The 15,879-nt window shown below is 42.0% G+C and overlaps 1 protein-coding gene across 1 annotated transcript; it reads right to left on the bottom strand.

The window, feature by feature from the left end:
* Positions 1 to 2,774: 2,774 nt before the first annotated feature.
* On the bottom strand, positions 2,775 to 15,253 carry LOC109738800 (ATP-dependent DNA helicase 2 subunit KU70). The gene is made up of 20 exons (XM_020297906.4): positions 14,949 to 15,253; positions 13,616 to 14,428; positions 13,426 to 13,506; positions 12,955 to 13,071; positions 12,280 to 12,394; positions 11,703 to 11,808; positions 11,173 to 11,290; positions 10,729 to 10,812; positions 10,603 to 10,661; positions 9,300 to 9,433; positions 9,174 to 9,217; positions 7,307 to 7,383; positions 6,970 to 7,117; positions 6,428 to 6,489; positions 5,308 to 5,368; positions 4,557 to 4,649; positions 4,371 to 4,488; positions 4,018 to 4,120; positions 3,511 to 3,694; positions 2,775 to 3,131 (listed from the first exon to the last, which is right to left on the bottom strand). The coding sequence occupies exons 2-20, from the start codon at positions 13,949 to 13,951 to the stop codon at positions 3,018 to 3,020; spliced, it is 2,154 nt and encodes a 717-aa protein (XP_020153495.2). The 5' UTR covers positions 13,952 to 14,428; positions 14,949 to 15,253; the 3' UTR covers positions 2,775 to 3,017.
* Between the last annotated feature and the right edge of the window lie 626 nt (positions 15,254 to 15,879).

Genomic DNA, 15,879 nt, shown 5'->3' with positions numbered 1-15,879 from the left:
CAATTCACGTCCTACAGTTTTAGTTTCAGTCCAACTTGAATTCAGCCCGAATTTGTCCCATAATTCTGTCCTGCTTCTTGCGCGGGATGTAGAAATCGCATACTAACTCGGATGGAGTCGAGTTCAACATCAAACTTGTCTGCCTCGATGATCTGCATAATACAAAGCGGGCCACTTCTCCTTTTAAGGCCATCTTTATGAATTTCAGGGCCCATCTTTAAATGTGGGTCGGATTTAATTATGCAGTTTTCTGAACTGTCCGAGTCTTGTAACAATTCTGCAGGCTGTATACTATCTCCGATGATTATGACTCCAAAAACAAATTTGACCGCTTCGGCGGTACGCACAACTTCCATGTAGAACACTTCTCCATCCGAGGTCATCTGAATAACCTTTCGAGCCCATCTCCAACTTCTGATCGGATTGACTTTGACAGCCTCCACCCCGGCAAGCTTTCCACACCGGCAAGGTTTGTACCCCGGCAAGCTTTCACACCGGCAAGGTTTTACCCCGGCAAGGTTTCTACCCCGGCAAGGTTTCCACCCCGGCAAGGTTTCTACCCTGGCAAGCTTTCACACCGGCAAGCTTCCACGCCGGCGAGCTTTCCGCGCCGGCAAGCTTTCCACGCCAGCAAGGTATCCACCCCGGCAAACTTTCCACGCCGGCAAGGTCTCCATCCCGGCAAGCTTTCACACCGGCAAGGCTTCATCCCGGCAAGCTTCATTCAGCCGGCAAAGGCCGAATAACTCACGCGACCCATCAGACACTACCTAGGTGGGTGTCTGGTCCCTCGCGTCATTTTTTCACTCAGGACTGGTCCGCGAAGTATTGCCTCTAATTTTTGCGTACAAACTCGGATTGAGACGATTTTTATATCAAAATCGATCGTTTCGACGAGACGAAGACAATTCTTGTAGATCATTTTTCATATGAGGTCGTCTTGAGGGCTTAATCGGCCAAACTGTACTCTGAATATAAGATCCTGGTACTTTGAGCATAGTTTCGGCCTTTAAGATGAAATCGGACGGCGATGGCCAAACTTCAAAGATGTTCATATCAACAATACGGAACTCCTTCATGTAGATCACTTCTCCACTTGAGGTCATCTTAAATAAGTTCTTGACCGTGCCAAAATTGGATGTCAACAAATAGGGCATGGCTACGATGGCCTAAACCTAGGTAAAAACCTTTATCGCGTGCGTGGAGTAATCTGTGTTTTAACCCATGACCGAACAATCTCGGAGTTGCATCATAGCTTCGATCTAGAGGATCACCCGCCAACATGGAGTTGGACAAGATTCTCACTCACAATGCTCAACGTGTGAAAGCACCGTGTTCGCTACAGCTTCTTGTTGGATTGAAATTTTAGAAGGAAAGGTATGCACGCATTTTTAGGAACAAGGCGGTGATCATCACACGAAACATCAAAGATGAAGTACTTCTTTGGGCCATTGCGGTGGCCAAGCATTTGAGTAATGTGGCTACTGTGCAACAAACTCCTTAATTAATGAAAAAGGGAACTCTTTGCCTTATTTCAAAAAAGAAAAAAGCTTCTGTAGCACCGACCACCCAACGTGATTTTCGAGCAGGCGTCGCCAAGCATTTAGTAATGGTATATCGATAATTTTCTCTAGTAAGGTTTGGCCTTTGTCTACAATCATAGGAAGCTGTGGACAAAGCGGATGGAATAACCTTTCGAAAACACTAACGCCCACACATGTGGGCGTTAGACAACTCACCCACACGTTTTCATCAGCGTCCAACACCTTTTGCACGAATCGTGGCATGAAAAGGCTGATTTTGTATGCCACATAGGACAACTCGTGTGTGTGGGTGTGAGGGAGTTCGCCCGCACGCCGGTTTCTCTCCGCGATCAACGTTTCGCCAGTCGAGGCGTGCGATGAAACTGCTGTCGCGCCCGCACGCCGCGCACCACTTCTGTTCCCCATCTCCTACGACTGCCCATTCTCCCACTCTCCCACACCCAAGCTGTCATTTGCCATGTTTTTGAATGGTACATGGCAACTGCCCTATTTGTGAGCATGAGCAGATGGCAACTCTTTTTTTACCCCGAACATGTTATTTGTTGCCACGTCTGTTTGTAGCGCTACATGGCAACTGTCTAGTGTTAGTAGGTGGCAACTCCTAAAGATACCACCATCGCCCACATGCCCGTCTCCTCTCCCACACACCAAATGCTATCAGTTGCCATGTGTTTTGCAGGGTACATGACAACTGCCCTAGCGTGCTTGTAAGCATATGGCAACTCTTTTTTTACCGAAATATTTTTTGCCATTTTTTTAGTGCTACATGGCAACTGTCCAGTGTTAGTAGGTGGCAACTCCTAAAGTTTTTCAAATCATGATAACTATAGTAGACCAAACCATATATGGCAACAGCTGCAGTTGCAAAATGACATCCGGCACTTGACCTAAGATGACAACTGCAATTGAGCAACCATGGCAACCGTAGTTCAGCAACATGGCAACCGAAGAGGTCCGGACAATGGCAATCGCGGCGGGACGCATGGTTACTGACACGCGGGGCATGTGACTCTCAGGCAGGGAGGGGCGACAGCCGAGACACGTCGTGCGGGCCGCGTGCTCGTGCGGGACGATCACGCTGCACCGGACGTGCGGGCTATGGCTGTGCGCGCCCGTACGCGGTCATGCAGGCGGGGTCATCTCCGTGCCACACAGGGCGTGCGGCACAACCACCAGATACACCACACGTGTGGCAGTTATCGGCGTCCTAACCTTTTTGTCTGAACACACTTTCATCAACACGTGGAAATGGTGCTTCACCAGCCACAAGTCATCTAAGACAACTCCATCCCAAATTCCGTCGCACAAGAGCACAAGCACGGTTTCAAATAAACTAACATGGAAGTCACACTGGCACCCGGTACTGCTATACAAAATCGCCACGTCCCAAACAGAGAGGGTGGGTCTATCATCCATGGCTACATAGGATGCACACTAGACGTCTTGCACATTCCAGTCACTGATTCTTGTTTCTCACTTGCCTAGATGAGTCAAGATCCTGCTGATGATGGCGTCTTTCTTACCAGAAACTGCGAGTCCATGCGCCGTCAAGTAAGTTTTCAAATCCATCACCGTCATGTCCTTCAGCTGCAAATTAAAGATTCAGAATTTTGCAAAACAAACGTTAGCGTGGTTAACTTAGAAAGCTTTGGATGAATGGCGTCATTCAGGGATATCAAAGAAGCAGCACATCCAAATGTAATTCATGCTTCGAAGGTGCATGCATAGTTTGAACATGTATAACCTTCTCATTTTCTGCGGATCACTTTTCAACAAAGCATGATTCTTGGTGGAACTATAGTTCCTAAAATGCCAAGATCTGGCATATTACGCTCACTAGTTTTGGAATTACAGCATAGGTTGTAGAGTGGGCGACCAGCAAAAGACCAATTTATCCAACAACAGTTTGCGTATTGAGCAGATTTTCGTGCAAACACAATCTTTGTAATATAACCTGACTACTCACCTTCCCATTATCAGCAAGGTCTGCCCAGTCATAAGCCGCGCTTTTCTGTGAAGCTGCATCAGCAATTGCTTTCCTCTTCTTTGAGGCCCCACCTTTTGCTGCTGCTGCCTCAGCTTCCTCTTGGTCATAGTTTTCACCAAACACTGCAGCCTTAAATTCTTCTATAGCTTTAACTACTCCTGGCCTAAGATAAGAGTATAGGAAATATTCCACGATAAGGTACGGGGCGACTGTTGTATGTTTCTTTTATAATACAAACAATATGTTTGATAAGTAAACCTTCGGCTTATTTAAGCATGCCCTAGATTGTGCTTTCTTATATAAAGAATAAAAATATCTTAAGCCTATTTCAGCATGCACTAAATTATGTTTTCATCATCACTGTCCCTGTTTGGATGCAGGAACACCAAGATGGTTGACTATAGTTATTCAATAATTTGCATTTGCAAGAAACAAATGGCGGAATTAGGATGTAGCATACACAATTGACAAAATAAAAACATGTACCTAGCCAAGCCTTCTTCATCGGGCAGGGTCTCATCCTTTATATCCGGCATCTCATCCTCACCTAAAGCTAAGGCCTCCAAAATCCCATAGTGTTTTTGCAATCCTGTTCCATGAAAGAACAGAAACCACAATCGGAATAATGAGAAATTCACTGAATTTAGAGTCTGTGCATCAACTTAGTTCTTAATGCTCATTGCCATGCTAACCCAACAAGATATAGAGCTACAACACATCAGCAAGCAATCCTGGTCTATATAGATTGTAAGACAAGAGGCAAATCTACAAGTGGAACACACACATAAGTTACGAGTAGTTCTAACAAAAACTAAAATCAATTCTAGGTAGTGATTTACCTGGGTTAGCAAAATGGCTTACTGAGAAATGCTTCAGGTCAATACGTCTCAACAGATTCGAAGCTTTCTTTATTTGCTCATCTGTAGCGCGAGGTGCATCCCCAGAAGTCAGATGAACCTGCACATAAGTGTAAAATCATTCTGTTGCTTAAGAAGGGAAAATACAAAAGCAGCACCAGTGGTTACCTCTTCAGGATATCTAACATCATCCGAGTATGGAAGATAGATCATGTGCATTCCAGGTGGCTCATCTTGACCACTCGAAGAAATAACCTCTTCCTGTTTTTCAATCCCAGTGTTTATTTCGGAAAAGAAAATAGTTGGAGTTATGAAATTGTAAATCCAAGAAGTTCAGAGCCACAGACAGAAAAATTATGATGCATAATACAAAAAAAAAAGTGGAATGTGATGCAGGAGTAGATAATTTTCACACCATCCACTCGAGTCTTATCCTACAAGTGAGAAATGGGGAGAAGCTGGAACATGACAGATTGGAAAGTTGAGCATCACAACAAGAGGTGTTTGTAGAGCTAAGTCATTTTGGGTTTATTACAGATTACCTCATTATCTCACTGAGAAATATCCAAGTAATTAGTTGAATGAAGCAATTAGAAAAAATTCAGGGAAATGAAGCATGAAGAATAATCATTTTTGTTGACGTAATCAAACCCAGATATTTCAGACATAGTGCTGTGGTTGCCTAGAGATAAGCTATCATGTGATGCATAGAACAATCATGTTACACATCACCTTGCCAGAAATCATTTTTTATGGAAAATAAGCAGCGTTTTTTGTGTGCAATTAACACCATTTGCACTATTACATTGAACAGATCTGTTCCTAAAGAGGTTGGTCATATCATACACGTAACCCAGACTAAAAAGTTTACCATAGTAATCATTGCAAAACAAACATAAACATGGAAAATATATCTTACTTGTGCAACAAGGGCTACAAGCCGTGGGCGAGTTGGGGTCCCGTAAAATGCAAGTGCAAACCTGAAATCATACATATCATAATTCTAAGTTTGTAAAACAGATCGCATAACCATAAAAAGAAACACGAAACACTACATTTATGATGCTATAAGCGTGTGTACTCTTGTTAATTTCCAGCCACTTGTATGAACATCTTAGTCTATGCCCAGCCACTTGTTTGAATAAACACATGAGAACATGTACAACATGAGTACATGACACATGATAGCTAGTAACATAGAAAGGTTTGCAATGATGGGTTGCTACAGAACATTATGTTAGTAAGGTAAGTGATTATCTGTTGGTGTGGCCAAACTCTTATTGACTTTGGCACCTCCCATACACAAAAAGAGACGAGTAAGTTGAACATACATGCCAAAACGACAACCTAAAAAAATGTTTCGGATTTTTTAGATCCATTCGATTCTATGAAATCTAAAGTAGATCAAACACACAAGCTAGTATTTAGACTACTAATCTAATTAATATACAGACCCAACAGAAGTTACAAGGAACCAATTAGGCATAGCACGAGGAAAACAGATAAATGGCATTGACTGGGATCCTACAGTTTAGAAGAGTGCCACCAAAGAACCCATTTTAGATATATGACCTAAAAGAAAGTAACTTTCCCTGTTGTGTACCATATCACCCATTACCATGCTTTTCACATCATAAGTCACAACTCCTTTATCCTTTCATTTTCCAAACAGCCAGCAGACTACAGATCAGATCATCAAAAAATATTTCAACAGAAGACACAACAAACAAACCCAAAACTTCAGCAAACAATGTTCCAACCACGTGTATTCGAATTCATTACTTGTCGTGAATAATACCTCAACATCATACCAAAGTGGATATCCCCAGAAATTATCCCAAACAACGAGAGAATGTAATGTGAGAACGAATAATCCAGATTAATTAGAACCAATAATCCAATACTAATTCTTTTTAGTGCATCCTTATGATTCAGGATAACTTCATGCACATTCATAGGTTTCAGTTCTCGGACAAGCTTTCTTCCTGAAGTGGTCATAGAAGTTGTGGCAGGATCGGGAATAGGCGATAGTGACTAACCGTCCAAGACGCAGCATCGAGCTATGTAAAGCAACGAAAACACGAGTGCTTCCGAATATTTGCTGCATCAAAGCAAAGGAGGTAAATCTAGCATGCACCCATCATTCAACAACCCTAAATATTTTCAAGAGATCTATTTAGTTACTAATAGCACAAAGTAACTAATCACTGAGCGAAGTATTATATTTTCTAAGAGAACTAGTCCTTCAGCCTGAACAAGAAGTAGTATGCACTAGAACCACCAAGTCAAACTACAAAATTGTCATCACATATAATGAAAACGTTCCCATCAAGGAAAATACTGAAAGTTTACAACTGTTGATTATCTACCTCAAGTTAGAGAAGCACATATAATGAAAACATTCTCATCACAGAAAATATTGGAAGCTTATGAACAAGATTATCAGTCTAAAGATAGAGAGTAGAGACACAAATGGTCTGGACTCTGTAGAAACAAAATAATAATAGTATTTGAATGATGAACGTCATGCACAAAAGAACAAAGTACCCTTAGCAATGACAATATAAGGTAGTGTTATTACCTCATCACTGGGGTAAATAAATGTTGATGGACTTAAGTTATGATAATCTTTTAAGCAATCCAATGGCTTGAACCCTAAAAGGCGAAGATGATGACTTGAAACCCTCTTCACATCAGACAATTCACGAACAGAAAATTTCACAACTTTACTGCACAAACATGAATACATAAGAGTGCTTTAAGATCACAAATATAAGCATCAAACTGAAACAAGAAAACAAATAATGGAAAGATTGGTGAAGAAACCAGGAAGCAGATACTGGAAGTATAACACAAAAAAATCTAGAAATTAAAAAATACATTATTACATGATACTGTATAAACATATGTGTACTTACTCATTGTATAGCTGGAAGCGCTCTTGAGGAGCCTGAAGAAGGGCCCCAGTATCATTGCATATGAAAGACCTTTCAGTCTGTATAAACATCATTTTATGTGTTAAGAAAATGTAAGCAAAAAGCAACTGCAAGAGAAGAGTTGCACTGCAAATCTTCCCTAATAAAAGGAAGTTAATAACAACGAAAACTCTCACTTCCATAAGATATGCAACATCTCATTATGCGAGTACATTCAGGAACAGATTCTGAAGAAGAAAAAGCCCAAAGATTGTTTACAATATGTAAAACTGTTGAATGTTCTGTTATGCCCAAGAGGCACAGAAATGCTTAATCTATAATGGTAGTCCTCTACACAATGACTAGTCTTGATCCGTTTCCTTTTTGTGTGGCAAACAGATGGCACCTCAACCTCAACTCCCTTGAAGGTCAGGAATGCATGACCATAAAATAGTAGCTCTATGATCCAATCAGATTATATCATGTAGCTCTCAGATCCTTCAATCATGAATCTGAATAATTCGAATTTTCCAGATACCAACAGTGTGGCTGTGTAACTTTTCTATCCATTTGACTATTACTCGTTATTAAATATTATTGACCATTTTGCAGCAAATTCACAGGGACACAGTACACTTGGAGAGGGCTTCGAGAGGGCATCAGAGAAGAATCCATGACCTGCGGGTGGGGGTGTACGCCCCCACGTTATGGTCATGGCCCTGGGCCATGCGGCCAGCCGACATGCTCAGGATAACAACATGGCTGTCCATTCAGGATGGAATAGGATAGACATTAGTTAGTGTGCTAACGATTTGGATATGGCTAGTACACTAGAGATATAGTAGTGGTTACAGCAGGATAGATGCATGTGCCGTACATGTACGTGGAAACCTGTTCGATTAAGGGAGGTCTTAGGTCTTAATTATTCTTGGTGCATCTTAAGCTTGAATTGAGATCCAACTTGTGGATCAAGTTAGTTGTACTATATAAAGGACTAGCGTGTAACCGTTTTAGGCAATCAATCAGATAAAGTTCCAATAAGCCTTAGAGCCTCTCTTCCACATCAAGGACTAGGTGAGTGCCCTATCCCTAGTTTCCAAACCATTATCCTATTCTTATGCAATTTATCAGGTTGTGGAACGGTCCATAACACCCCAAAACCAAACTGTGTGTTTGCATCTCCAGCTGCTTAGGTAAATGCACACTCAAAACATCTGGAAGTGCTGGGTACTGATCCTATACATAGGTTGCATCAATCTTTTGCCCTATAATGGTAAGAGATTGGCGTTGCATAATCTGGGTCTACAATGAATCAGTTACCACACTGTCAGACTATAGAATGTTGCATCATCAACCATGAAAACATTTTCACTTCCCGGTCAAACAAACCAAATATCCTTAGAAATTAGAGCAGGAAAAAAATTGCTTAGATGCTCTTTCAACATTATCCAAGAGATGGTACTGCATAGCCAGGATGCTATCTACAATTCTGAGCTACCCTCCATCTGGAAATGCCTTCAGTCAAAGTTTTCAAACTTTGACTATAAATATTGTTTCAACTATTTAGATTCAGAACTTGTAAACCATATGATACATTTTTCTTGAAAAGTACTCATACTATGATAATTTTCTTGTGTTATGTATGCATACTATTACTATAGTAAAAATTAGTGGTCATGGGTAAATCTTGAAGACCATGTCAATATCCGAAACGACATGTATTTGTGATACAGAGGGAGTATGACTTAAGCCTACCGTAAGCTCGTCACAACTTTTGTAATGATAGCATAACAAACTATGAAGGCGCATCAGCAAAATCCAAAAAAGAAAGCAACAAAGAGCATATATTTTTCACAGAGCATAACTTTACCTTTAATGGAAGGTTACTGATCGAGTCAAGCCACGTAATCGTCCCTACAAATATAGAAGTAACACATTTATGCTTAAGTTACAACAACTTGTAAAGAAGCATTTGAAAGACAGAGTCAGAGCATACCTGGAGCAGTTGGACGGATTAGCGCATATGTGTTCACCTCTATGCAAACATCATTTGTAATTGCAAATGAGAGAGTTTTGACTTTGCGCTTTTTCATCATTCGCTTTCTCAGTTGATCGGTCATATCCTCCAGCCTTCAAAGAACAATACTAGAATGAGGGCTCGAAGTAAGTGGGTCTAAAGAAAACTATATCTAAGTAAAGTAAAGCATAAGCATAACCTTCCATAATGATTAGGGTAACAGACCAGTAGCATAAAAATTATGATGCGTACCAAGAGATGCTAAGATATAGCTAGAGCCTCCGAAAGCTCTACAGAGTTAGCTAACCATTCTTGTTGATGGACCAAGCAAAAAATCCATTCAAGTTTTTGTTACGGGCGCATCTGACCTACAGGCGAAGATCTAAGACAGCAACAGCAGCAGCATCTGAACCCAGTTTGGACGGTAAGGTGATAATCGACTAGGACTCCTAGTCCTTGTTTCAATGACCCAATCAGGAGAGGCGCCTGATTGCAGCCGAGAAGAGTTTGTATCCTAGTAGCAGTTAGCTACATATTTGAGTATTACTAGTTGGCTATATGCCTATTGTGTATGGTATCCTTTCTCCAGGGTCTGCTATATAAGTGCAATGTATAACTAGTTGAATTAAGCAACAAATAGATTCTCCAAGTCACAAGTGTTCAGAGCCTTGCTTCGCGGCTGGGGAAGAGCCATGCCGCGTGTACAAGGGTGAACCGCTCTTCCTTGTGCGCAAACCACAATTCTCGCCTACACATGCATCCACCTCTTCCCTACACCCGAGCACATAATGGTTTTACAGCTGGATTAGTTCACACAAGAAGTGCACCTGAGGTTACTTAACCTAAATTTCATGCAGAACGGCAAAAAACCTTATGGAAGCATTTGTACGCTTAAGCAAAGATAATAAGTTTTTTTTGGTGAGAACAAAGATAACAAGTTAACCATTCAACTTCAGTTGTTTTATCCTATGTTCTTATTATTTGGAGGACAATGCACAGAGTTGACACCCACTACGGACAAAATTCATGGTAGGACAATAACAAGTCTACATAGTCACAAGAAACAACAGACTGTATATTTGTTCTCAGATCTGGTTCTGAGACACAGATTATCTCCATTCAACAAAGTTGCAAGTTCCCACGAGCACCAATATTTTTCTTTTTTCTTTTCTTTGCGCAAAGTAATTAGAAGAATAAGATGCCATTGAGTATTTACATTTGTATCAACAAGACAAAAGAAACAATCGACAAGTAAAATTGGTGCTTAAAGAAAGGAAATTACTTTTCACCAGCAGATGGCACGTACTGCACTACTTCATCTCCCTCCAGACCAATCAAATCCTGGGAGATGGAAGTTGCTTAGCATTTGGCACTGATACCAGGGGAGAGGAGAGCTGCGAAAACTTACTGCATAAAACAGGGACATGTTGAAATCCTCATCAGGCCTACTCAATGGAAGAAGTTCGATAGACAGGCCCAGATCTTGTGCATCCTGAAGATAGGCAAGTAATTATAGAACAAAAACATAAGATCATTAGGACCATACAATATTACTCCCTCCGTTCCAAAATGTAGTGCACCCACGCTTCTCAAGGTTCAACTTTGACCATAAATTTAACCAACAAGACCGACTGCGGCGGGAGCAAAAATTATATAATTGAAAACTTCGTTTGAATACGAATTCATTGGTATAACTTTTGCTCCCGCCACAGTCGGTCTCATTGGTTAAATTTATGGTCAAAGTTGAAGCACGGAAACCGAGGACGCACTATATTTTGGAACGGAGGGAGTAATTTGCATCTGTGGGCTGCTTGGTGTAAAAACAGAATAGATTTATGTGGCATAAACAAACTTTTGCACGTTGAATTGTGGTCCTAATCATATCAGTCTTTGCTGCTCCTGTAATACCACCAAAAGGATCATCCTCATTGGTGAATATGAGGATTCTCTTACTCACAGTCTTCACAGATCTGACGAATGAAAAAAGAAGAAAGGTGAATCACTGAAGTTGAACCATATAGGTGTTAACCATTACATTAGATGATAGGTTGATAGCTAAAGCACCTAAAGGATGCTGCATTCACTAACACGTGAATTTATGCTTCAACATCCAGCAAAACACTGTTAAAGCACCTAAAGTATATTACATTCACTTATAACTAATAAGTATAATGTGCACAATGATCTAGCTGATGCAAACTAGATCGTGCATAATATATAGAAATTTAAGCTTTACTGCTGAACTGTATCCCCCAAGAAAGTTATAGACAATACTTGTCATGTATACAGGCTACACCTCAACAAAGATGTTTAATGCTACTGGAATGTGTTAATTAATATAAACTACGGCATCTGAGAAACAAAGGAGAAAAGTGAAGTTACCCTTTACGCAGCAGTGCCTGTGCAACCCAAAGAGCATTGTACAGGGTATTCTCTCGAGATCCAGAGGTTATTCCATACCGGCTTCCAATGTTATTCATAAAAGAATCTTGCACAAGTGAAAACAAAGATCATAATGAAAACATAGTTGCTGAGTTCTCTCATACACAAGTATCCTACTCCAATTTTATCCATAGAGCCTTTCTGTTCAGGCCAAAACAAAATGAAATAAACATCATGCTTACAATGTTCATGTACTGATACTAATGATATTTCCTAGCTAACTTTCCAAAAACATGGTTGCCTCACAATTTTTTAGTGACCAAGAGAATACAAAAGATGAAATCAACATGAGATGTAAAATGCCAGAATCAGTTGAGATAATACAATGTCTGAGTTTCAGTCTTGTAGCATGATTTTTATGCATGTGATATATGGTATAAGTAAACCATCCAACTGTACAATTTCAAATTTTCTGCAAGTGTTATATACAAATCTGCTACATGGAAGTAGCCCAGCATGTGTATCACTCGAACTCTGATCGGCTGTGCAAAAAGAACAATTCATTAAGTAGCATTACCTTCTACACAAGAAAATTCTTTAATCAGTCTTGCATCAGGCCTATCAAGTTGCTCTCTTTCTGTGACATTGTAAACATATACACCAGCCAGCTCCTGTAAATTTTTCTTTTCTTTCTGCAAGAGTTATGTGATAGCTATATCAAAGAAGAGTACCATGTAATAATAGCATATCAGTACCACTTTGTAAGCGTTCAAGGAAGTTGCACTTTGTAAGGAACATCATAAAAAGAATCTTATCAGATATTAGTAATCTACACAGTGCAAGACAAACAGTTTAGCTCAAATTTTCACACATTTAACTGCTCAATAGACAAAAGAACAAATCATAGCAACATGTCACTCTTTCAACACCTGGCAGTTCTAATCAGTTCATTTGTTGATGAATGAAAGTGGATTTCAAAGACATAATTGAAATCTTCAAGTTCAGTGTCCATTCATCAGGCCTAGTAACAGCAGATCTATCAAGTAAAACTAGGAAGCAAAGTTGTCACAGAGAGCAATACACCAGCGAAGATTAAGGTCTCAACCAACAGGTTGGAACTCGAAAACCTCGCCTTTGCCTATAGTCCGAACAATCACTTGCAGTAAAATCAGAGGACTTGGACCAGTGAATAAATAAACTAATAACTAATCAAGCATCGAGTTAAAGCTTACTACTGTGAGTAGCAACTTACGGTGTTAAAGAAGCATATTGCAACTTCATCACGGGATCTCCCGATAATCTGCATCTTCAGAGACTGCGTGATGCAGTTCACTATGGTATGGAAATGTGTCTCCTGCTTTTCATCTGGCTGCAAAGAACAACAAGACCAAAATGCTACATTACCTGTAAATAAATATAACCACAGAACTTCACACAAACTAAATATCGGCAAATACAGCAAGCTCCTATCCTTACCATCGTATTATCCAAAATCGTTCACTCTAAACCATAACCTAGAGTCCTGGACCTAAAGCAAACCCTCGAAAGCATACAGAGACTAGCTGCCTACTTTGCGTGTGCCGAAAACCAGGCATACTACTTGTAAGTTGCACCACTTTGAGAAAGTTATGGTCAAAATACATGTTATATGCTGACTTAATTGCAGAATCAACAATGCTCTGGGGCTGTGAAACTATGCGCATATAAGCTGCTTGTGCTTCACCTTGGCGGCGTTGGCGGGGGTGAACATCCTGGGCGAGGCGTCTATGAGGTAGACGACCATCTCCTTGTTGGCCTCCCTCTCCTGCATCCAAAACCACCACACGCTAGCATCAAAACAAATCGCGACGCACGCAGCAATCGAACCCAAGATGGAAAATGGGGGAAAGGATAGCGCGGAGCAGGGAGCGTACATGGAGGTTGTCGTCGTCCTCGTCGCTGTCGTCGCGGAAGATGCCCTCGGGGTCCAGGTCCATGGCGCCGGCCGGAACTAGCACTCGCGCGGGGAAGAAGGGGGTGCGTGGGGAACCCTTCCGGTAGCTTCTGGAACCTTCCTGGTCAGCGGAGAGACGAGGCGAGTCTTCCTGGTCACGGGAGTCGCGAGGCGAGGCGGTGGCGTCCGGGTACTGGACGAGCGGCGGCGCCCTCCTCGTCGGCGGAGACCTGGAGGAGCGGCGGCTGGCGGGAGTGGGGGAAACTCGGGGACGAGTTTTTTCTTTTTCTTTTTCTTTGACGGCGGAGACGGTCATATATTGGCAGAGGCCCAGTCCACTCCAGCCCACCTGTCAGCCCGCATCGACGACTCCCCTGGTAGAAAATCCAGTGCCTTGCTACGGGCTACGCCATCCGTTCCTCAAAATAACCTTATTCTAATGGCGAGTGCTATTTCTCAAAAAAAAAAGTTTAATGGCGAGTGCTAGGTGCCGGCGCGCCTGTCCACGTGCGTCCAGGGAGAAAAGCGTCCCCTGCCCCCATTGCGTCGGTCGACCTTTCCCGTGTCTACCCTCCCACGGAGGGCGCCGCTCCTCGCTCGTCTCGCCATCGATGTGCTCGCAACCCCGGTGTCGTCGTTGAAGCTAAATCTCATGGTCGTTTTGTGGCCCTCGTCGCCTTGATTCAGCTTCTGCCGTTTGCAGCTCTTCGTCAGCTGGTTCCAAGACGTGGCCTCGTGGTTGTAGCACCCTTGGTCATCGTCGTCTGCTCGTCGCCGGCATCGGCTTCTACCACTGTGTTCATAGAAAAAAGCTTCAGCAACAAAAAAAGGGGGTTTCGTTGGTGGTAGCCACAAAAACCAACAACCATTCCAGCAAAAAAAAAATCATGGTTCCAGCAGAAATGCGCCGTCGTCGAAGGTCGCGAACAAATCTCGCCGATTCCAGCTCTGCTTCAGATGGTTGTAGCAAAAATGGTTGTTGGTTTCAGCAAAAACAGCAATGCGCAAAAACAGATGGCAGCCACTAGTCGTTGCCGCCCCCAACTCCTAGCCTATGCAGCAAAGTCAAATGTTGGATCCAACCAAAATCAAAAGTAGTTCCAGCCCAAAATTGATGTAGCAAAGATCATGCGGCGAGGATACCACCATCCTCTGAGTTTGCAGCAACATTGAAAGCTGGTTCCAGCAAAAATGTAAAGTGGTTCCAGCAAAAGAATGAATGCAATAAAAATCCACGGTGGACACTGCCATCGCTGACCACCACCAACCCTCGTCGATTGAATCAAATCCCTCGCCCGATTCCAACACCGCACCTTATCGGTTGCAGCACGTCCCCCGCGTCGCTGTCGGTCCCAGCATTTGTCGCCGCTGGACGCAATAGCCTCCGCCACGGACCGGCTGCTCCACTGCCGATGAGCCGCCACACCCCCGCAGGACGAGCATCAGGCTCGTCGTCGCCATGCAGCCCCGCCACACAGCAGGGGAAATCAACGAGCTCGTGCAGGGCCCCTGTATGGGTGCTCACGCGCAGTCGGATGTGGGGGTGAGACTGCAGGGCGCGCGAGATCGAGGGATGCCATGGCAGAGCAATGAAGAAAAAAAGAGATGTGAAGGAGACGATAGTCTGACATGCTCGATTGGAAGAGATAAGGCAGAAAAGAGGGAAAGCGGTGCTTGGGCCCCACTAGACACGTGTGTGGTGGAAGGTGACCGCCGCAACGTTTCGGCCGGCACGCCGGGTCTAAACGTTTTCCTATTTTAATACAGACTATATAGAGAGCAAAATAAGTAAATATACACTTTAAAATATATCTATATACATTCTTTTGGGAAAGTGCTGATTTGGTTAGTTTTGTTTTGAGTTAGTGCATGACATTCTTTTGGGAAAGTGTTGATTTGGTTGGATTTTGTTTTGACAGAATGTCAAATATTATAGTATGCCGAGCACAAAATAATAGATTGGTCATAGAAAAAAAGAAAAAAACAAAAACAAAAAATGAAACATAGAAGAAAAAATAAAAATAAAAACACGCAAATGAGCCCGTTATTTTAGTTATATAGTTGATATTTTGATAAGATTTAATTTGATTTGGATATGCGTAATGAAAGGTAAAAAAATTAGATTTAGTTGAAATTTTCTTAAGATTTTATATGAATAATTTAATATATGATGGCGTTGTTTTGGAAAAATGCCGATTTGATTAAGTTAATGCACGCGTTAATTGGCCGGCTTGACTGAGTTTC

This window comes from Aegilops tauschii, chromosome 5 (assembly GCF_002575655.3).
Source record: "Aegilops tauschii subsp. strangulata cultivar AL8/78 chromosome 5, Aet v6.0, whole genome shotgun sequence".
Classification (NCBI taxonomy): Eukaryota; Viridiplantae; Streptophyta; class Magnoliopsida; order Poales; family Poaceae; genus Aegilops; species Aegilops tauschii.
The sequence above is the reverse complement of the archived record's forward strand: the minus strand, read 5'-3'. Positions and strand labels throughout refer to the sequence as shown.